Source organism: Eschrichtius robustus, chromosome 15 (assembly GCF_028021215.1).
Source record: "Eschrichtius robustus isolate mEscRob2 chromosome 15, mEscRob2.pri, whole genome shotgun sequence".
In the NCBI taxonomy this organism is placed as follows: Eukaryota; Metazoa; Chordata; class Mammalia; order Artiodactyla; family Eschrichtiidae; genus Eschrichtius; species Eschrichtius robustus.
The window spans coordinates 2,278,290-2,302,279 of record NC_090838.1 but is presented as its reverse complement, the minus strand read 5'-3'; the positions used below and the strand labels follow the sequence as shown (position 1 = coordinate 2,302,279).

Here is a 23,990-nt window from a genome sequence, read left to right as displayed (position 1 = left end):
CCACCAGTGTTGCCCCGGGAAACCTGGAGTCCTCCCTGACTTTTCCACTTTCTCACACTCCACGGCCATCTAGACGCACCCGTGCTCCTTCCCATTGTTTTCCTTCCCATTTCACCAAATCAAGATGCCAAGAACCATAAGACACATGGTCATTTCCTGTGTCGCTAATAAAGAAATCAACCTGCCATTTAAACCATGTCATGGTGCTTCCTTATTACCTAGAAGTTCTTTCTTCTATCTATACTTCCTGAAAAAGGCCTTTTGGAACTATTTAGACATAAATATTTATCAATATCACACCTGTGCAAAAAGGAAGGGGAGACAGTTAACAAATAAATTACTTGCATCCTCCCAAGATTTTACATCTTGAGTCTGGCTCTTCTGAACCATTTCTGCCTCAAAGCCGTCTGTGCTTTTCCACAGGACAGAAAGAGCGCTCCTCCATTATCCCTGGAATTCTCTTCCGAGCTACTCTGCACATTTTGAGGCTGGTGCTTTCTTGCCTGGAGCATGGGAGGCAACCCTCTGCACCAATCTCAGCAACAAAACGCAAACAAGTGTGGTGGGCTGCCCCTGGCCACAAAGCCCCTCCCCCAATGCACAGGCAGTATGAAAAGTGAATACCCTGCCGCACTTCTCCACCGAGGGAGAGCCTATTTCTCCACCCCCTGGGACCTTGAGACCACTTGGAGGAAAACAGAGGCGCCGACAACCGGCACCAGCTTCCAGATGTGGTGATATGGCCTTAGGCAACCCAGCCCAGCGGATCCTCCAGCTAAATGCAGCTGCATAAGTAACCCGGTGAACTGGCCCAAGCCACCCAGCCAACCCACAGAACCTAGAGAAATAACAAATCATTGCTGTTTTACGCCCCTAGGTTTGAGGATGGCTTTTTTTTTTTGGCTGCGTTGGGTCTTCATTGTTGCACGCAGGCTTTCTCTAGTTGCGGTGATCGGGGGCTTCTCTTGTTGCGGAGCACAGGCTATAGGCGCGCAGGCTCAGTAGTTGTGGCGCACGGGCTGAGTTGCTCCGCGGCATGTGGGATCTTCCCGGACCAGGGCTCGAACCCGTGTTCCCTGCATTGGCAGGCGGATTCTTAACCACTGCGCCACCAGGCAAGTCCCGAGGATGGCTCTTTACACAGTAACAGGTTATTGAAGCTGACAGCTCCGCTATGTGTGGGTATCTCCCTTTCCTGGATCCACAAAAGAATTGGCTGTTGTTCTGCAAAAACATATGGAATTGAAGGAGAATATACCCCACTAATAACAAATAACAGCACATCTTGCTGTCTCTATCTCTATGACTTTCCATGCGTATATAATAACTTTCATTTCAATTCCTAATCCCAGCAAAACCCTTTCGAGGACATTTACACAGCAAGTAAACGCACCATGTGCAATGTCAGCCATGCACCTCCTCAGCTGGAGAGACGGTAACGTGAGCAGCTGTGGACAAGTTCACCGCGACAACAGATGAACCTGCAGCACGACGGCCAAGATCCCATCAGCCTAAGATGTGCCCCTACTTCAGAGCCTCAAAGATGGGGAAAGTGCTTGTCACAGCATCAGTGACACACGGCAGCTCTTGAACCCAACTGCGCCCCACCTGCCACTCGCTGGGAGCATTACAGTGGCCTCAGGACGGGCCTCTCCTCCGCTATTGCTATTCTTGCTCCATTTTCAGTCCGTATATTTTATTCCATCACTAGCAGTGATTCTCAAGTGCATATCTGTTCATTTCACTCCCTTGCTGAGGTCAGGATCCCTATGAATACAAGTGTCTCACCTGCCCTTCCAGCCCTCATGACGGTCCCAGCCTGCCTTCCCAGCCTGCCACCTGCATCCCACTTTCCCATCTCAGGTATTGTGGTTTTCCTGACTCTTTGCGCAGTGCTGATGGAGAGACACCGGTGCGTCGGAAAGTTGGGCAGTTTAATAGCAGAGGGATTGCTGCTCTACTGGAATTATGCAAGCGGGAGGGGTTGATGCCGGTGGGATCCAGGATGATGTGTGGGCTTGGGCTGAACCAGGGAACAGATTCCATCTTCCTGGTGAGGACTGTTACAGTCGCTGTGTCCTGTTCACTGGCATGTCTGCCTTCGCCACAAGCAGAGACTCACACTCAGCTCATCTCTGTATCTCCAGCACATGAAGGTTTCCTGGACCACCAGACACATCAACGGATGCCTCCATTCAAGTCTGACAGTCTGCAGGTCAAAAGCTCTGTGTGTATTTGTGTTCAGTTCATAGAAGAGTCAGGAAAGAGTCTCTGCTTTATACTGTCAGTACATTTAAGAAAACACTTGCAGATTTAGACCATATGATCCTGCAATCCCACTCCTGGGCATCTATCCAGACAAAACTCTAATTCGAAAAGATACGCGCACCCCAATGTTCACAGCAGCACTATTCACAATAGCCAAGACAAGGAAGCAAACTAAGTGTCCATTGATTGACAGGTGAATGGATAAAGAAGATGTGGTATATACAATGGAATATTACTCAGCCATAAAAAAGAATGAAATACTGCCACTTGCAGCAACACGGATGGACCCAGAGATTATCATACTAGGCAAAGTAAGTCAGAAAGAGAAACACAAATATCGTATGATATTATTTATATGTGGAATCTAAAAATGATACAAATGAATGTATTTACAAAACAGAAATAGGTCCACAGACATAGAAAACAAACTTATGGTTACCGAAGAAGATAGTGAGTGAGCGGCGGAGATAAACTAGGGGTTTGGGATTAACATATACACACTACTATATATATAATAGGTAAACAACAAGGACCTACTGTGTAGCACAGGGAATTATACTCAATATCTTGTAATTACCTATAACGGAAAATAATCTGAAAAAGAAAATACATGTATATATATATATATATATGTGTGTGTGTGTGTGTGTATAACTGAATCACTTTGCTATATACATGAAAGCAACACAACACTGTAAATCAACTACACTTCAATTTTAAAAATGTTTTTAAATACTAATCTTTTAAAAGAAAACTCAGCACTCGATCTTACAGAGAGCTGCTACTCTGCCCACCTAACAGCCTCAGAATGGGAAGATGACCAAGGGTCCACGACAGCCCCTCATGTGCTGCAGGGCAATGTCCCCATCGAGGGGCAGTCCTGGGTCTCCAGGCGGATTTTTAAATTTCCTCCCCCCACTTTCCAAAAGGATGCTGAGGTGGTTCACACAGAAAACAGATAAAAGTCTAATAAGTTAGAAGTGGAAAATTGGGAACAAGTAAATAAAGGAACAAATATATTTATTGTAATATAGTTGCCATGACTAATCCTAAAATCCAGGCTTCTGCAGCCAAACAAAGGAGCCCGGCATGTGGAGTAGTTTCCATTCTCAGCAAGGCAACCCACTCCTCAAATGGGGCAAGGATTCCTTCAGTACTCAGTTCTGAGATCCACGTACCATACAGACCTTGACTAACGGGACGATGGATGCCATAAAGCCCTTGACAGGTATCTGTACACCAACCTTTGCTAAGTCAATGCCCTTTGTTTTCTTCTAGGACTTTCCGTTTTCTAGAACAAAATGTGCTTGCTATGCCTGCTATATGCTCTTGTCACACTGACTTCATAGAAGAATTTCAGTGATAGATCTAATCTTTCTAAAATAACACATTTTTACACTGCAGTTTATGCCATGTTTGTGATCATTCTGTTAAAGACTCCAAAGTATTAAATATCATCATCAAAACCCATTAATTGTCCAGTGATAGATTTCCAGAAGAGAAAAGGAAATGCAGACAATATCGGAACAAACATGCTCAAATTTTAGACCAATGTTAAACATATAGTGAAAAGAAAATTACATCCCTACCTATAAGGAGCCAAAGTCAACACAATGAAACGAGGACATAACACAAGCAGGTAGCGGTAAACCCGCACTACAGCTTCAGCAGACGGATTCAATTATCTGTGTGCTCAGAGGCTTCCAAAACCATGAAAGGATGGGATTTCAAGCTTGCACTGTTCACGCTAAATAACAGTCATCATTGAAAATTCATGCGAACACTGGGGAAGGCAGAAAAGACTAACTGTGCGGCACTAGAATCCCGTGCGTTCATGCAGGCGTTCCCCCTTCCGGGATTACCTGCCCCTTCTCTGAACCACACTCCACGACCTGCACCTTTGTGCTGAGCTCCACGTGTTGGTCACTCCGCATCCTACAAACCATCATCCTATGCACGTGACCCATTTATACAAACTCGGTGTCATGACGTTAAGTCCACGTGTCTGTCCCCACGAGATGGAGCGCACCCCAAGGGCAGAATCATGTCTGTCATTCTTGTGTTCTCAGTGATTCTCATTCATTCATCCAACAAACACTTAACACTAAATGCAATCCTTAGAGAAAATCGAGAATAAATAAAATGATCATTGAGCTCAAGAAGCTACCAAAATGGGCTTCCCTGGTGGCGCAGTGGTTGAGAATCTGCCTACTAAAGCAGGGGACACGGGTTCGAGCCCTGGTCTGGGTGGGAAGATCCCACATGCCGCGGAGCAGCTAGGCCCGTGAGCCACAACTACTGAGCCTGCGCGTCTGGAGCCTGTGCTCCGCAACAAGAGAGCCCGCGACAGTGAGAGGCCCGCGCACCGCAATGAAGAGTGGCTCCCGCTTGCCACAACTAGAGAAAGCCCTCGCACAGAAACGAAGACCCAACACAGCCAAAAATAAATAAATAAGTAAATTTTTAAAAAAATAATAATAATGCTAAGAAGCTATCAAGATAACAATAGAGTCAATTCAGAAAAACCTTGACACCAAAAGCCAGACAACAAGAGAAAGAGGTATTCTAAGCTAGTCTCATTTATAAACAGACGTGCAAAAATCCCTAACAACATTTAGCAAAACTTATTCAGAAAAGTATTTTTTTTAGTAGTGAGGCTTTTTAGGTGCAGGCCGGCTGGGTGAGGATTGTGGCCATGAATCCGGTGTGAAGAGGGTCAGGTCAGCTGTAGTATCCCCTGCAGGGACTCTGACCTCCTTCAGGGCAAGTGCAGACAGAGTGAGGGGCTGGGCTCCAGGGCTAGGCTTTCACCAGGCGGAGGCAAGGTGGCCCCTAGGGGTAAGGAAGCCAGAGCTCCTTGCAGGAAGGTGATACATGGTGGGTAAGAAATCTGGGCTGCAACTGGAGGAAAGCAAACCCAAAGGCTGGCTGCCAGATATTGGGAAAGAACAGATCGATACCCTGGAGAGCCTCGAGGCCGGTGAGTTCTAGAAGGACGGGACTAGAAAGCCGGGAAGGAGATGGTAGGCATTCAACAGCTTTGTTGAATGAATATTCACGCAGTAGAGCCGCTCAAGTACTGATTCTATAAGCTGGTTTGGGACGTTTTCATCATGTAAACAGGTGATGAGGGCCCGTCGGAGCCGCCAAGGTCTGGCTTCTACCTGTCTTGCTCGGCCTGTGCTCTGTGCTGCAGTATCAGGTCGTGTGTGCAGACGAGCACAAGCACACCCTCTGTGCCTTCCTCCAGTTGCCAAGTCTGCCTGACATCTCCCCCCAGCTCCTGCCAGGCCTTTGGCTCCTCCAGTGCCAGAAGACCTGTGTGTCTTTTTATCCCCACACTCACGGTGTTGCATCACTAACACCTCGGTGTGCCTCCCAGCCCTAGACTCTGAGCTCCAAGGGTACACCTGATGCCTTGTTCGGCTCCTTCACAGGAGTAAGCCTGTGCTGAGAAGCTTGTTCTACAATGGCGGGGCCAGCCTGTCGTGTGTCCTTTTTTTTTTTAATTAATTTTTATCGGAGTATGGCTGCTTTACAATATTGTGTTAGCCTCCACCGCACAACACAACGAATCAGCCGTACAAAAGACACCAGGGTCAGCCACGGCTGTCATCATCTCTTTTTAACAAGTACTCACTTTTTTCTTTCTTCGTGAATACTTCTCAATGTCTGTGTACTTTCTGAAAAACAAAAGAGAGTCAAGCTTGAAACGTGTGAAGCCCAGCCGAAAACATCTGAACAAAAATGTCGACTGCTGCGTCAGCCTCAGGAGGCACCGACCACGAGGAAGGAGCTTTCTGTCCCCAGAGGACACAAGCCCACATCCACAGCGGCTCCCAGGCTCAGGAGAAAGGGCCCCAAGGAAGTCTGTTCACTTTCCTTCCCTGAAATCTTTTTTTTTTTTTTTTTTTTAGTATTTTAAAGCTTTATTTAAATGATGATGCAGGGAAGGGGCTAAGAGAGGTAGGTGAGACACTGGCCTTGGGTGCAAAATTTAAGGGGACACCAAACAAGCCGGCCATCAAGATAAACACGACTTGAATGCAGCACTTGAAAAACCAAAATGCAAAAAGTAATGCACAATGAACAAAATATAAAAATTGTAAATGAAGGCAGGATGAGTATTATCGATTTTTCCTTTTGGCTCAGGCTCCAGTGTAGTTGACACGTGCTTTTGCATTATAAAAACATTTCTCACAGGTCAAACCCACAATAAGGTTTAAAAAACGCGTCTTTTAACAAAGAAAAGGAGAGGTAATCCGGTGTGTGTGACTGTGGTGTGCAAATGACAAAGACTGTGACAATGGGAAGAGGTTCAAGTGTAGGTGCTGGAGGGCAGGTCTGGGGCCAGTAGGTGGGTGGGGGGGTGGGTGAAGTGGACCCCAGCTGGCCCTTGAACACACCCCCGATGCCTGGGAAGCCATGCTTGTGCCATGAGCGCCCACCCCTTTGGCCAGAGTGGACTGGTCCCCAAGGGCTCCCAGCTGGAGCCTCCTGGGCCCTGGCTCTTCCCTGAAACCCTTGAAAATCCAATGGCTCCTCACTTACGGGGGGCGGGGGGCAGGGCGGGCGTCTGGCCTAAGGCCGTGCGTTTACAGGCACCTCTGCCCCAAAGCTTCTATATGATCTCGGGGCGGCGAGGAGGGGAACCCTAACATTTTTAAGTTTTTGACGGTGGATGAATCACGTTTGCAAACACAGTTTCGTCACACAGCCCTCACGATGACGTGCAGAACAAGCGTTACTGCTCCCCCGGGGCTGGTAAAGAACCCGGGCTCCGGACATGAGGGTTTACTCAGTGCCCCGCAGCTGATCTGCAGAAGAGCTGAGACCAAAATCCACCCCAAACCCGGTCCGTCCTCTTTCTACCCCGCCGCAGAGCTCTCGTTCTCCTTCTGCGCCCGACGGCCACGCAGGTCCACGTGCTGTTTCTGATTCTTCACCGACTCCAACCTCCGCTGTGCACGTTTGGAAAGGCCTCCCCGACGTGGGTCCCCAGCAGACCAGCACCTGCTTGGTCCACTTCCCGTGTGGTGACTGGACCTCAGCCTCTTACCGACTCTGCTCATCCCAAGCCCAACCTCTCTGGCGAGGGAGAAAGCTATTTAAGCAACCAGCAGATTCAGGTCAGGGTTCAACACATGAACAGACGACAGGAAGAAACAAAACACACTGAAAGGCAGAGGAACTCGTGCGGGGGGCAGCGGACACAGAGTAGAGAGAACCGTTCAACTCAGTCCGACAGCCCCACCGTATCTCCACCCACCACGCTGTCAGGACCGTCAGCAATGGACTAAGATGTCCATAAAGTCAGGCAATATCCACGCTCACCAGGCGCGCGGGCAGGACCCTAACCTAAGCATCTGCCTGCATATCACACTGCTGGGGGGTCACCACCTGTCAACAGGACGAAGGGAGCCTTAGAGTAGAAAACCTAAGAGCGTAGGAGCCAAAATAGGCATAAGGTCCCCCAGACACTGTTCCCCCGGTGGCGTCTCAAGTCTCCCAAACGCACCCAGAGCTCCTGCAGGGCACCTCGGGGTGGGGTGAAGGCCTACCACCTGCAAGGCTGAAGCCACCTGCCTGCCCCACAGCGAGATGAAAACTGACACCTCGTTCTCAACACAGTGACCATAAGAGCACGACAGAGAAGCCCGACAGGGAGGGCTCCTGCAAGCCCTCAAATAGCCCCGACATTAGTGTGGGTCAAACGCACCCCCGGGGGCTAAGCAGCCAAGGGGGCGAAATCCCACAGACCGGCCTGTCTCAGCAAGACCTGGAGATGGGGAGCAGTGTTCGGTGCCCGCCTTAAAAACTGTACCGACCGTCGTGTGAAGGAACACTCGGGCTCGTGTGTACACGCCCCCGCGTGCCCGACACCCCAGCGCTGGAGAAGTGGGGACAGCAGGGTCCCGCGCAGCTCAAGGCCTGGGCCCTGGCAGAGCGCATCTGCTGGCCACCGGCCTATCCTCCCATGCCCCACGCCTGCCTTCTCGGCTGACCCAGAGGCAACAAGCCCAGCCACAGTCCTAATCCCGGGGCCTTCATCTGGGACCAAAACTGAGGAGCTGGATCAGTGTGTACCTCAGAACTTCAGTCCTGCAGGTCAGCCTTCTTCCCGCCCCTCCGCTGAGCCTGGTCCAGCCCTGGCAGCCGGCATCAGACACTCAGGAGCTCATCTGGAGCTGTGGCCCCGAGAGCCCCGGACTCACAAACAGGTGTCTGTATCTGGCCAGCACATCAGGAAAGTGAGGAAGGGATTTGGACTCTACAGACCTACGGATATGTGGAGTTGGGAACACTGAGGTTTTTCCTACAGATACACCCTGAAAAGCAAGGTGGGTGAGACACTGAAAACCAAGGAGGTGTCAAGTGTAATTCTGCCCTGGGAATGTAACCAGACCACCTCATCTCGTGACTTCAGGGACCGGGAGCCATGAGAAGGGCTCTCTGCACATACAGAGTCTGCTCTGTCCTTGTAAGCATCAGTGCAGGACACAGGACGCAACTCAGAGCGCAAATGCTGGGCTCTTCTACCCCAGGGAAAAACCCCCGGGCGCCCCCCAGGCCTGAGCCTACAGGACAGCACTGTGCCTTCACTACTGGCGCTCGCCTGCCCTATCCTAGCTGCAAGCCGGCGAGTGCGGGGACAACCATCGCATTATCTCAGGGGGCGGGACAAGAGTCCCCACCGTCTCATCTTCCTCCCGGCCATTCCTTCGCATCCACAGGTGCACACACCGGGGTGTGCCCTGTTACGCGGGTCCAGGACCTACTATAAAAATCACTGCTTTGTTCACCAGGAGAGACTGCCAGCTTGCACACACTCTGTTTTAGATAAGGAAAAGCAAGTCGAATTAAGAAAACGAAACTGTGCCAGATGGAGCGTGGGCTACCATGACCGTGGCCTGGGGCCAGCTCTATCCTGTACGTTTAGACTCTTGACCTCTGAGACCCCAGGAACCCCGGAGAAAGACTCAAAACGGGATCTCACTTTCCTTGTGACTCTGTCCAACAGCAGTGGCTCCTCCATGCCAAAGATTTGGAAAACTCAAAACTGCCTCATAGGGACTTCCCTGGCAGTCCAGTGGTTAAGACTCCGCACTTCCAATGCAGGTGGCATGGATTCGATCCCTGGTCGGGGAACTAAGATCCCACATGCCGCACGGCACAGCCAAGAAAATATTAAAAAAAAGAAAACTGCATCATATATAAAATGATAATATCAAGTTTCACTACAGAAAAATAGCAGATACCTAAACTGACCATATTTGGGAGAGGAGCTGGGGGGAAAGGCAAATTTTACCAAGCAGGAAGGGAGGGAATGAAATGTGCTCACTGTTGGGCTTCGCTGGGGACCTTTGGGGACTTCCAATAAGGGAAATACTTGAAGGCCTCCAGTCCTGCCCAATGTAAAAATGGTTGTCTTGCAAATCCTTTGAGTTGTCCAGAAGATGCCCATTCTTTGTAAATAATCTGTGAGTAAAGACAGAAAAAATGAGCTGGAGACTCAAGAGCCCTGACATCGGGCTGGGGGCACCCGGTACATAACGCGACTGGTGTGTGGACCACAGGACAGCTGATGCTCCGAGAGCAAACGTAACCCAAACGGGCTAACGGAGCCCTGCGGGAGCGGCTCTGCCAGGGTTAGGCTCGCTTTCCATTTTTAGATTTTTTAATTAAAGTATATCTTTAATTATGTACAAGTATTCAGAGGGCCCTGAGAACATCTTAAGCTGTTGGTTGCTGTTCAATTAATTTTAACTAATAAGTTAAAATCAATACAAATTGGCTTATATTGTTATAACAATACTTGGAAAACAACCCGGCATTTATTAGCAAACAATACGCCTTTTTATAAGCACAAAAAGACTAATGTTTGTCTACGTTTTATTCTGCACTCTTTTTTGGCATGTATTAATTCATAATTCATGTATTTAAGAAAATATTCAATTCATTCAATGCTGAGCATCTGTTAGGCACCATACAATGAGGTAGGCACGGCCTTGCGTAAAAAATATGAATAAGAAAGCCACTGCTTCCCCAAAGTCAAGAAGTGTACAAAAGCCTTTATAAAGGCAAGTATGACCAGAGAAGGGCAAAGTGTCGGCGTTCTAAGAGGAGAAAGATTAAAGGCAACTGTAGGCATCACTAAGGTGAAATGCACAAGGGTAGGCAGGAGTTCCTCATGTGAACATGGGATGAAGCCTTTGGGGCAGCAGAAGGGGCCCCTGCAAAAAGCCAGAACACAGGGGACTGACTGTCACCGAAGGGTGAAATGCAGACATGGAACTTGAACGTAGAATCCCAGAGCCTGGAATTCTAGGGGGAGGAGCTTATCATCGATTTAGTCGGAGTGAGTGGGGATTTGCGTGGAAGTGTGGGTAAGCACTGTGTTTTAGCAACAGGCAGCTGGCCATCGTGGGTGGGATGTGACGGAGGAAAAGCACCTCACCTGGGGGAGGAGATGCAGAGCTATCGCAGGGTGTACGACGTGCTCACGAATGACAGCGGTGAGCACGGGAAGGGAGAGGAGAGAAGGATGCAGGGCACCTGGAACAGGTGGGACCCACAGGACTCAAACCTCCCTCCCCTGAGCACCCCCCAACCTCAGCGAGCAGGGAACCACCAGATGCCTGGCTCACACACGGCGCTGGGCCCCCGCCCCGGAGTTTCTGATTCAGTGAGTCTAAAATGAGGCCTGAGCATCCGTTTCTAACAAGGGCAGCTCCTGGACCTGCTGCCTCGGGTCACCCTGTAGGACCAAGATGAAGAACTTCCAGACAGGGGACAACTGTGAGACGCCCCAGGGAGTGGAACACAGGGCTTCCAGGTGAGAAGCAGGGCTTGGAACTTCCTTCCTCTCCTGTTGTCACCTTGGGACAATCGGTGCCCATCCCTGGAGGGCTCCCAGCTGGCACGAGCGTCCCCAGGAGCAAGTCAGGGAGCTGCAGACGCCCTCGGCAGCGAGGGGCCCAGGGAGGCGGCAGGATGGACTGGCTGCGGCCTCGAGGACAGCCTCCCCCGGAGCTCGGGTGCTGAGGGCTGGACCGCAAGGCGCCGGGGGTGGGGCCTTGGGAGACTCCACCGGAAGCAGAAGTGCTGGGACACGTGGACCAGGAACTTAACATAAACGTGGAAAACGTTACAAAAGAAATAAGGGAAATAAGAGATAAAGAAAGAAGCACAAATTACTGTTTGGAAGGTAAAATAGAGGACCTCTCCCAGGAAGCAGCAGGGAATGATAATAGAACATATAGAAGTTAAGAAATAAAAATGAGCAGAAGTGCCATCAACCAGATAATAAGAATCCCCAAAATAAGTTAAATTAGGAGTAGAAAGGAAGAAATACGGGTAGAAATAATGAAGATTCGTGTCACAGAATGAAAGAAAGAGGGAAGACCTGCAACTGGAAGAGTCCACAGATGGTGAAAAAGCAGAGAGAAGAGTTTAGGTTCACCAGCACTGCCCAACCTGTGCCCGACAAATGCGGATTGAATCACACCTTGAGGGTGGAAACGGTTGTATCTCAGAGTCTCAGAACTTGGCAGGGACCGCTCACCACCCTTCTCTTCCAGCAGGTAGAGAGCTCTGCCAGGCGGACAGAGCCCAGGGCTGCGGGACGTGGGAAATTCACCCTCTTTCCTCCTCAATTCCTCCCCGTGCTAACGCCTCTCCTTTCCGGAACCGCGTCTGGCCAGCCTCACGGCCAGTCATCACCCATAACACTGCATTTCCCAACCAGGGCTGGATCAGCGTGAGGCGAGAGAAGCACCTGGGGCGCAGATCTGGGGGGTGCCCGCTTTCAGGGGTGCACCAGCATCTCCTCCCAAGCCCAGCACACCCCGACCTCTACTCATCCGCCGCTCTCAAGGTGAACCTCTTCTTCTGGGCTATTCCTACCTCTACTCATCCCCGCTCTCAAGGCGAACCTCTTCTTCTGGGCTATTCCTAGACTGGGCTCCACGCCTGGGTGTGCTCCTCTCCTACACACTCTGCCCTCCACTGTGATTCTGTTTGATTCTGCCTTCCCTGCGGGGCCACAAGCTCAACGGGGGTGAGCGGACCAGGCTGGGCCTCCCATGTGCGTCGTGGTGCCCACCGTGCAATCAGCACGCAACACACGTCTGTGAAAAACAGATTTTTCTAACACCAAGATCAGCAATAATCTCTCACACAGAGACCCACACAGAATCTTAATGGTTTCTCTGGAATATATATATATCCCAGAAAGTTCAAAACTATCCAATAAATCAACTAATTTTAATACCACTGAGAACTTGGCTAGGTCTCTAACGGACACAAGAAAAAGGTATAGTAGAAACCTCCACTGAAGCATATTAACATTATCTAAGGAATGATAAATACAGATAAATACAAATGACTTTTCAAACGTATGTTGACTATTAGCTGTCGGTTCCGTTCAAAGATAACATGTACGTTGATAATAAAAAAAAAACCTGTAATGTGCATATTACATCACCCTTTCAAGATTACTATTGAAAATTTGTACTTTCTAAGCATTTATTTCCAAGCTCTGTACTTTTTCTAAACTCAACCACAGAGAACTAATTTAAGTCCAGGGAAAAAAAGAAATAAGCTTATTGATCTAGTGTCCTATTTTCCCTCTAAATATCCTATTTCCTTGCTTGCTTCTCCCTTACGAAGATTTTATCTCTTCCTTTCAGCACTATGTGATACTTGTGATTTTATACGTGATACTTATGATTAATTCCACTGCTGTTTCTGGCTTCTTCCAAAAATATGCACGAGTCTATCTGCTCCAGACAATTGCCCCTATTTCTTTAAGGATAAAACACTAATATTTATAACTGCATCCTGAAGTCACTTGGGCACTTACAGTCCTTTCTACTACGTAAACAGCTGTCCTCCTGGAACACTGGTGTTCACTGTTATTCACCACCCTCACCAGGCTAGCGAGTATCCCATTGCTCCAAATGTCCCGACAGTTATGTCCTGCTCACTAGCAGACACATCCGCTTTCATTGCTGGTATCACAACTCTTGACTGTCAGTAGATCTTTTATGTTTTAATTCACCCCCGAGAAACAGTTAATTGACACAGAAGTGAGAAGGGACTGAATGCTTTTGCTCTTCCTCCCCAGCGCCAGCCACCTGGGACCACCACTGTCCGTAAGGGCGACGCTTCTAATGGTCCTTCGGCCTCACTCCACATCACCTGACTTCTCAGCTTTAAAGGTCTGTGTCCTCCTGCGCTTTCCCACCCACTCCCGTGGCAAGACCCGGGCCTTCTCGTCACCCCGTGTGTTCCCAAGGCCAGGTCTTCTTCACCTCCCGCTACAGCCTGCAGCCTTGCCGCCCTCCACTCCCTCCCTCCCGCCCTCCTCCAACCGCCAGGCCGGGGTCTGAGACCACCGGGCCCTCCCTAGAGTCACTTGCACACCGACCCCCTCCCCTGCTGGTCCTTCCCACCCTCGACCAGGGACGAGTGTATCCATCTTCCCCTCCCTCGTCCTAGGCTGCCGAGCGTCAGAGGAAACCACAGCCCTGCAGCGTGTCCCACTGCAAATTCGGGGTCCAGGCCAGTGGGGCCCCCAACACTGCTCAGCCAGCGCAGCACACCACCTCCTCCATCCAAGGGCTCCATCCCCCCGTGACGGGCCCCGTCACCACTCGGACGCCAGCTCCCCTGCGTGGCTCCCCGAATTCTCCCGCCCAAGAGGCCTCATGACGTCACCTGAGCATCTCACTGAATGTTAATCACTGGCCACCCAGCAGGGGCACGGGGGACCCGGGGGACTGGGGCGACCACATCTCAGCCTTGTTAGCTGTATTCACCACGCCGAGGGTGAGGCAGATGCTCGCTAAGCTTTGTTGAATGAATGAAGGAATGAATGAATGAATTTGTTAAAAATAAGTATGGCCCAAAGACTGCAGAACTATTGTCTGCCTGAAGAATTAAAATCAGAGCTCACGAGGAATCATTTCAGACCCTGCTGGCCGGGCAGGAAATTCTCACTGAAAAGCACAGAACGAGCCCTCCTTCCGGGTCCCCGGAGCTGGGCCAGAGCCTTACTTTCGAACGCCTCTCAGAGGAAAGACCTTCTCTCGGATCGTGTCCAGCACGCAGTTCCACCCCGTCAGGCTGAACTTGGGTATAACAGTCTTTACAGGTAGAATAAATAATCTTCCATTTGTGAAAACACTGTAGGAACCAAAGGAAAAGCCTTCGTTAGGGCCTCACACTTCGGGGGAAAACACTGGGAATTCGCGAAAGATACCCAATTCCAGAGCCCTGAGCAGCCCCTGGTGGCCCACACGCCACCCCATGGAGGACAGTCCCCGAGCCCCTAGTGCTCAGGGCCAGGGAGGGGCCAGAAATGCTGGCGACATGGCCTCATGGGATAGAAGACAGCCTGATGAACAGGACTGAACTCTACTCTTTCAAAAGTACGCCTCCGTGACAACGGGTAACATGGAAGAAAACTGTGTCCATGTGGAAAACAAACGGGGAAATCTGGTGTTAAAAATGCAGCTACTGTCCCCTCCGTGGAGCCAAGAGGGTGTCCCGGAGGAAATAACGTGCAATCCTCTGGAAAGATAATAGAAACCGCTGGTTTCGCTCTCGCAGTTTAAGGCAGCTTCCCTGTGGTCCTGGTGGGTTTGTTTTCTTATTTCTATGGGCTGGGGCTGGGGACATGGCTGGGGTCCGCACAAAACCCAATGCAAAGCTGCTAGTTCTCTGGTGTTAGAGTCAAAGCCACTTAGCAACAGTTTCAAACTCTTCTTAAAATATTGTAAAATATGAGGCTATTTCTTTAAGTCTAAAAGTCATGGATGGCATTTAACAATACAGGAGTGCAACTTTAAGGTGCTGGCTTTCAATCTGTTACTTTGTTATTTATGATTACCGTTGTTTTATTGCTGTTGTTTTTCCTTAAATGTAAATAATTTAAAATTGGAGAAATACATCTCTTGTTTCAGAGTAAATATAAATTTTAAGTTAACACGTTTGTGCACAACAAAAAGAATCAGGTTTCTCAGCTAAGGTGCTGTGGAAGGAGGCTTGCCATCACCCCGGAGGCCACCTTTCTCCATACTTAAAGCCTCTGCCCCAAAACAAACCTCGAAAGGGGCATTCTGTGCAAGTCGTAGCATAGTTCGTCTGTGATGTTACCGCTACCCTGAAGATTTGCTGCAAGGTTTCCACCTACCCGTGTTCCTAAATGGTGCACGCCAAAAGTCTCTCCAAACACAGACGGCTAATAATACAAGAAATAAATGTGGAGACAAGGCCATGTTGTGTTTTTGTCTACATTTTTAAGATATTTAATACAGATTCTCACGCTGAGTGCGGAGAAATAAGCACACTGCTATGTACTGAATTGTGTCCCCCGCAGATTCTGGCAGCCCTCGCAGGCTGATACACACACACATATACACGGCTGATGTGGGTAAAAGTGAGCACGATCTTCCTGAAGGGTGACTTGGGGACACAGACACGGAGACATGTGGGACCAGGAACCACTGACACAGTCTGTCCACTCCCTGAAATCCAACCCACGGAAACGTGGGCACGTATATGTGAACCTGTGAAAATGTCTCTCGCAGGGTCACAGGCAAACCTCAGAGACATCGCGGGTTTGGCCCCAGACCACAGCAACAAAGTGAGTCACACAAAGTTTTTGGTTTCTCAGTGCATAGAGAAGTTACGTTTACACCATACTGTAGTCTATAAAAACAATGTACGTATGTTCATTTAAAATACTTAATTGCTAAAAGAAAATGTTTACTATCATCTGACAACAGAGGGCGGCCACAAACCTTCAATTTGTAAAAGAAAAAAAGCATTATCTGCAAAACACAAGAAAGCGGAGCGCAATAAAACGAAGTAGAAAGTATGCCTGTATTTACAAAAACCAAAATATAAAAACAACCTAAATGTCCAAGTGCAGAGGAATGGTTAAATAAATCATAGCACAGCCATACAGTAATAACTAATGCAGCCATTTAAAATTGTTTATGCAGAATTTGTATTTAGGGGGAAAATGATCAAATACAATTAATGCGGTAAAAAAACACAACAGCAAGTACAGAGAGAACTAAAAGTAAGCGGCCCTCAAAGTTAACAGTGGCTGAATCTGAGGGGAAGGATAACGAGTGATTTTTATTTTATTCTTAACACATTTCTAGATGTCCACTTTTTTATACTAAGCATGTAAATACGGAGGAAAGGATTTTTTAAATTGTTAACGATAAAGAAAGAAATGTTAACAATAAAGAAATTAGGAAATTTCAAGTTTAGAGGGAGTGATGGACTTAACACATCCCCAGAAGTTTTCCGGTTGAGCTGAAGAATGAACTAGACCCTTCTCGCTCTGCCAGATTTTAGGTCTGTGCTGTTTGAGCATCAGGCAGCCCGTCTTCCACCTGACGATCCGGGTAGATGGATGACCAACCCCAAGAAATACACCCAAAGATTGTTTCCCTAGAAAGTCTGTGACAGAGAGGTAATGGACACGCACAGCCCCTGGACACACAGTGAAAGCCCATCATTGTTAATTATGTACAGACCGCTTTTGTAATACTAGGTGGCCATTTTTAAAAGCACAACGTATCTATATGTGTTAATAAGAAACCATATTAAATTCTGTGGTGAAAGAAAAAGGAAGATACACAGCAACGCTTGCAGCATACATACGCCTCTAAATCCTTGAATATGCAAAGCCTGTCTTACAAGGACACTCCAGAAACTTTTAACAGTTGCCTCTGGGGATATAAAGTGGGCAGAAGATTTACTTTTAATGTATACCTTTTAAAACGATATATTTGCCATGGGTGTAAGTTACTCTGGCCATAAAAAATAGTTAATTTTTAAAAATTACTTTGATATAAGAGAGGTTAAAGGCATTAAACAACTTTGCCAATACACCTCCCAATGTGCTCACTAATTTTTAATAGGCAATATTTTAAATATTTTAAGTAAGACATACTTTAAATTTTTTAAATAGGAAATGTTTTGAATTTTTCAAAGTAGGAAACAGCACTTGGATCTAGGAATGGATTTTGCCAGGTGACGCGGTGACGGTGGTGGCAGTGGCAGTGGATGCCACTTACCGTAGCACACAGCTTAGTTAATGACAGACCAGGACACAGACCTGAGCCTCCACCTCCAGGCTGGCGGCTTCCCCTGAACGTGGTCTCGACCAGCTGAGTTCTGAGGACACGCAGACAGTCAGGGGGAACAGCTTCTCTCTCCACCATGCAGCTGCTACAGAACTCACACTCAGCAACCCCCCACTCCCTCTACCCCAGCTCCCGGCTTACCGGGAAGGGTCAAAACACCTTTCGCCTCGAACATCAAAAACTCTGAAAGCCATCATAACTATTTTCTGTTTGTTTTTAAGTTACAAGGTCTCCAAGCAAACATGATCAGGTCTTCCCTTGGGAGAAAAGGCCTTGCATTCGGACGGATATTTGGGTCCATCTAGTGGAGTTTCTAGCACACCATATAAAGAATAGAGCACATGCCTTAAGAATAACTGGTTTATAACAGAAAAAAAAGTCTATCAAAATAAGGGAGAACCATTGACAGCGGGGGTCAGGCTCCCCCCAAGAAATGTATGTCTAGTGATACGTGTCTTTGCCAGAAAGGACCCATAAGCCAATAATGTTCCCTGAGATTTCTATCCATTCTCCAGAAAGAGATGTCCTTCATAAAATTTAGAAATACTGTGTCTCTCATGATTTCAGAACAGCTCTCAGACGTATAAAAAGGCACAGTGGAAGGATCTCAGACGTGTGAGTGGCTCCCTTGCAGAGGCCTAAGGAAAAGTATTTTAAAGAAATGACGGTTGGGTTTTGGAAGGTAAGTGAAAGGAACAGCGTAGCTAATAAGCAGGTCATGCTTGCTCCATCCTTGGGCTTCCCAGCCTGGGCTCCGCTGTGTCTGGCAGGGGGTTCCCAGCCTCCTGGGCCCCCAGCCCTTGGCTGGTCAGCAGGGGCGTGAAGGATGACTCGTCGGAATGTGGGCTCTCTGCTACCCAAGGCTGGGACTGGCCTGCTGCTGCCGCCCCTCAGACATAGAGCGAGGACCCTGGAAACTCACTGAAATTCCTTCCGTTGGGAACAGAACCGGGTAAGAGGGAAGGTGCCGTCTGGAACTTCAAGTCAGGGATTTTCATCCCTAAAATATCAAAACGGCACAACATATGAAGGATTGGGAGGAAATGGCTGCCATTTGGAGAACTCCTGCCCCTTAACGAGCACTGGGCGGGGTTTCCTGGGACTACGCAGGTGCATGTCACCATCCTGTTTACAAATGAGGACGCCAATTCAGAGAGAGGAAGCGTGTGCTGGTCACAAAGCCGACAAGGTGAAAAGCGGGATTTGAACCAATGTTTGACCTGGGTCAAGCGTGTTCTCTTTCTACAACCCCAAGCATAACGCAGGCCGGCCCACAGAGGGGTCCCAATTAACCGGGACAGAGTCCCCTGGCACCCCTACACCCGCCCCACCAGCCGCTTCCCGGGGCAGCCAGCCCCCAGGCAACCTTGACCAGGGCGCGTTGAGCATCAGACAGCCCGTCTCCCCCGCCAAGGGGCTTTGGTGGGAACATAACTTCTACATTTCCTTTCACCATCCAGCAGCTGCAATGGCTAGGTTAGCAAAAATAAATAAAAAGCTAAGACTAAGCTGTGCATTTCCACCCCACGTGAAGTGGCAGCCGCGACAGGGCAACGGCATTGCTTCTCCAAAATCAAGGTTCACGAGGGAAGAACATGCAGCACCTGAAAGGCTGAATCATACAGAAGGCTCTGGGGAGGAAGGGTGAGCGTCAGAGAGAGAAGGGGGAGGAAGAAGAGGGGGGAGAAGGGGGCGTAACGTCTCTAAGGAGCTCAACAAGCGGCGGTGTCTCACCCCACCACCCCGCGTACTCACGTGATTTGTCGGGATAAACGATGGAACGCTTGCCACCTGGAAGGCACGCTTATGTCACAATGTACCACCGGCTTGATCTGAAAAAAAGAAAAAAGAAGCCTCAGAATTGAGTTCAAGCTAACAAACGCTTGTTAAATACCAACAATAGGCACAGCATTCGACCCAAAACCCAGGTAAAGGCGAGGCAGCCTCGCTAAGAGACCGCAGGGGGCACCCGGGAGGGGACCGGGAGCGCTGGGCTCCGTGCCGGGCGGTGGCCAGGAGTCCAGCCCGGGAGATGCGGGCGGCTGCGCTGAAGGGCTGTGCGGCCCAGGGGGCGGCGAGGTCCCCGCTGAAGGCGCCCGGCACGGGGCCGAGTGGCTCACGCTGAGGATGCCCCCACAGCCCGGGTGACCTCCGCTGGGGCCCCGAGACGGGACGGGGGCTTCTAATGCAGGCCGTGGGGTTCAAGCCGGGATGTCCTGGAAGGCGAGGACGCCTTCCCAGCGTGTTCTGACCCTTCTCTTCTCTTTTCTGTGAACCCAGCCTGAGGGGCTGAGCCAGCTCTGGGGCCCCATTCGACGTCGGCCTCACGCCCACCGGGGCCCAGACACCCAGGCAGGAAAGAGTCCCCGAGGCCTGCCCCCCGCCAGCCCCGTGTCCCCCCTCCTCACATCAGGGCTGGCCTGGCCCCTCTGCCCCTGGCCCAGAAGGGAGGGCCCCGCGGCAGAGGGCTTCCGCCCGGGCCTCCCACCGGCCTCCCTGCACCTCCCTGACCCGCCAGGCCGCCCGGTCACATACAGACAGGCCAGCCAACCTCTGATGTTGGCGCAGGTCCACTGAATTATCCCAAGTTGAGTCGAAGTCACCGACAGCGGTTCCTTCCCCGAGAAAAACACCCAACCAGTATCCTCGGGGCTCACCACGAGCGCAGGAGCAAGCCGCGCAGCCCGCTAACAGAGAAGGCAGGCCTTCCCAGCGCTGTGTTTTAAGTGAGGAGCCGGGAGCGGTGTCACCTTGTCTTCTGAAGGGGACGAGGGGGTGAGAGGGGAAAGACGGAGGCGCTGTGGAGAAGCTGTCCCAGCATCTCGCTGTAAGCATGGAACGCCTCAGTCACGGAGGGAGCAGAACAAATCTGGGGGGCGGCCTGGGAGAGGAGAAGCCACAGCCTCCGGGATCGGACAGACCAGGGTTCAAACTCCAGCCCAACCCCTTACTACCTGTGTGACTTTGGAGAAGCATTTCACCTTTGAGCTACAATTTATTAATTTGGGAATGGGGATGAGATACCTTGCAGGGTTTTTATGAGATAACATTTTATAAAAGGCACAATGCCATACCTATCACAGACGATAAATACACAATCTAGTAAACGTGAGAGTCTCCCAACACACACAGACACGCAGAATCCGGGCCGGGCGGGGGCGGGGAGGGAGAGAGAGACGATTTCGGCATCTCAGTTGGATTACAGCCCGAAGGGAATTGCTGATTTTACCCACAGCCAACTGCTCGTCCCCAGACACCCCATCTCGGGACATGGCACTACCCTAGACCCACTTGTTCAACTACCAAGCCTGGGAGACACCGGTGGGTCCTCTCTTCCCTGACACCCACAACTAAGCCATCAGCCCATCTCTCAGTTCTACCTCAAAACTGCATCCTGGGCCATCCCGTTCCTGCCACCCCGCTGGCCAAGCCTCCCCCTCCCTCCCCTAACTCATCTCCCCACCCCCACAGTCCTTTCTTCACAGCAAGTGGAGGACCCTTTGTAAACACAAATCAGGACACGATCTCTCTCTGACTTAAGGCCCCAGTGGTGGAAAGACCCACATTTCCAGTAGGTCCCCACTCCTCAGCTAGCCCACGCGGCCATGTGCCTGGCACCGCTGCCTCTCTGCCCTCTTCCCTCCCCACACCACCTCCCATGCCTGCCTTCTTCCAGCTCTTTAAGCACCAAGCTTGTTCCCGCAAGCACAAGACCTTGACCCTGGAATGTTCTCCCAGATCTTTGCACGGCTTGCTCCCTCTTGCATTAAGAAGTCAACTTGGATGCCAGCTCCTCAGATAGGACTTCCCTGATGATCACGCACCTTGATGTATGTTCACCACAGCACTTGATATTGCCTAATATTTTTGTGTTTATTTACTTGCTTATTATTGATTCCTCCTTGTAGAGTGTAAGCCTCCTGAGAGCAGGGACCTTGTTTGTCATGTTCAACAAAGTATTCCCAGTGCCTGAACAATGAGTGGCCCATGGTAGGAGTTTGATATGTATTTCATGGATATGAATGAAGAATGAATGAATGAATGACAAGTGAGAAACAGCTCTGATACTCTGGAAAGAATCCCAGAAAAAGTGAGCTCATTGAGGATTGTGGCAATGCACACCTACATCCATTGTTACCCTACTGTCATACTATATATAAAATTATATATACTTGCGTACTAATAGTGACAAAATCAATGCCATGAATATCAACAACTACCGTGAATTTGCAGACCTAGTTTGAAAACAAAACAACAGAAATTATCCTCTGCAAAATTCTATTAAGGTACAGCTACCCTAAGAAGCAGTTTTCTGCTTGATTGCATAAAATTATGGAAACAATGAACTAATTGCCTTTTTACATGTTAATGATTCATTAACCCTGATATCACCTGCCTAATTAAATGACTCCAGCAATTAAATGCATGCTTTTGGACTTTTTCCCCTGTACTCCACATAATAATCTCCGAAGAAGTACCAAGCAAACGTGCTTTTCTGTTACCGTCTGACGGTGATGACAGTTTCAAGACTCGTGTCATTCACCTGCCCTGAGAGGCAGGACTTAACGGGCTTTAGAGCTCTTTAACAAGGGTCCAGGGTAATTGAACCAAATCTACCTCAGTGATGGAAGACACTCAAGGCTACCAAAGGTGTGTTTCCCCAGGTAGCGCCTATGGTTTACTGAATGCCAACTATGTGTCAGGCACTGCACTCAGACCTTTATATGCATTCATACCTAATCTTCAAAATCACCAGGCAAAATATCCAGGTAACAAAGAATCAGAGACGTTGTATAATCTTCCCAAGAACACACAGCTATCAAGCGTCCTGGCCATGATAAGCCTACAAAAAATATTTTATTATAGTTTTTGGCAAAATGGAGATTTGAACCTACACCAGTGTACCATTTAGGAGCCTATTTTGAGTCATCCGCGATTCCAGGACTGGCTCCGTCACTTTCTCACTGTGTGACCTTGGTCAAGTTGTCTCGCTTCCCTAAACCTGTTTCTCCGTGCATGCAACGCAGATCCAAGTGGTGTATATGTAGTAAGTCAGACAGAGAAAGACAAATACTACATGAGGTTACTTGTCTGTAGAACCTAAAAAAGAAATATACACATGAATCTATACACAGAACAGAAACAGACGCACAGACATAGAAAACAAACTACGGTTCCCAAAGGGGAAAGCAGGGGGAGGATAAATTAGGAGTTTGGGATTAACAGATACAAACTACCACACGTAGAATAGATCAGCAACAAGGATTTACTGTATAATACAGGGAACAATATGCAATATCTTGTAATAACTTATAATGGAAAACAATCTGAAGAAAATATGTATAACTGAATCACTTTTCTGTACACCTGAAACTAACACAATATTGTAAATCAACTACACTTCCATAAAAAACACAAATATAAAATAAAATTTGGCTAAAGGAAAAAGGTAAAAAAAAAAGTAGTGCCTGTGCTACAGGTTTGCTGGCGATATGAGTAACACAAAGTGAGAGGACTCGCTCTCCGGTGCTCAGCAAGGCGCCTGCAGTGAGTTCAGAGCCCAGCTGACAGCAGTGGTTTTTTGCTCCTTCTGCACCATCCTCCTCCTCCGACAGCCCTCCGTGAACATCCACGCGGCCCTTTTCACACAAAACGTCAAATAAAAAAGGCCCATTGGGCTTCCCTGGTGGCGCAGTGGTTGAGAATCTGCCTGCCAATGCAGGGGACACGGGTTCGAGCCCTGGTCTGGGAGGATCCCACATGCCGCGGAGCGACTGGGCCCGTGAGCCACAACTCCTGAGCCTGCGCGTCTGGAGCCTGTGCTCCGCAACAAGAGAGGCCGCGACAGTGAGAGGCCCGCGCACCGCGATGAAGAGTGGCCCCCGCTCGCCGCAACTAGAGAAAGCCCTCGCACAGAAACGAAGACCCAACACAGTCAAAAATAAATAAATAAATTTTTTTTAAAAAAAAGGCCCATAGCTGATTTACGTGCCCCGCTCCGCGGAGAATGGATGTCAGCTCCCCGCTGACGATGGATTTACAGGTTGGAACTGATGCTCTGAGTGACTCCAAATTTGCTGGCCCCCCAGAGAAAGCAGCCCACAGCAGCAGACAGCCACGCGGTTTATGGAGCCTGCTGGCCATCCCAGGAGTCCCCACTCGGAAGCAGGGTCACAAATAAAACCAACCCAAGGAGAGGAGAGTACCTGCCCCAAATTCTGCCCAGCTGCGGACCCCCGGAAGGCACTCGGTCATCGTTGCATTCATTTATTTAAGCCCTATTTGCGAGGACACCCCTCCATGGGAGGAACTGTGCTAAGTGTTAGAGACGCAAAGGCGAGCAAGACCGGCATCACACCTGGCCTCGGAGGGCTGGGAGGCATGGGGACACAGACCACTGCACGAGCGATCCGTAAACAAGGAGACAAGCGCACGCAGCTCTGTGATGAGGGCTCTGTGGCGGCCCGGGGCGCACTCGATCCTCACAGCGACACAAAGCAGGCTTCCTGTTGGAAGCGGCCTCTAGGTGGAGACCTGATTTATAAGAAGGAG

At 49.4% G+C, this 23,990-nt stretch overlaps 1 protein-coding gene across 1 annotated transcript in view; it reads right to left on the bottom strand.

Moving 5' to 3' along the window:
• Nucleotides 1–23,990, bottom strand: part of DCDC2C (doublecortin domain containing 2C) — a 149,343-nt gene that overhangs the window by 106,201 nt on the left and 19,152 nt on the right. Inside the window, 5 exon segments of the mRNA XM_068565131.1 lie at nucleotides 5,909–5,951; nucleotides 9,611–9,680; nucleotides 9,683–9,747; nucleotides 14,329–14,457; nucleotides 19,194–19,270. Coding sequence (XP_068421232.1) covers nucleotides 5,909–5,951; nucleotides 9,611–9,680; nucleotides 9,683–9,747; nucleotides 14,329–14,457; nucleotides 19,194–19,270 — 384 coding nt within the window.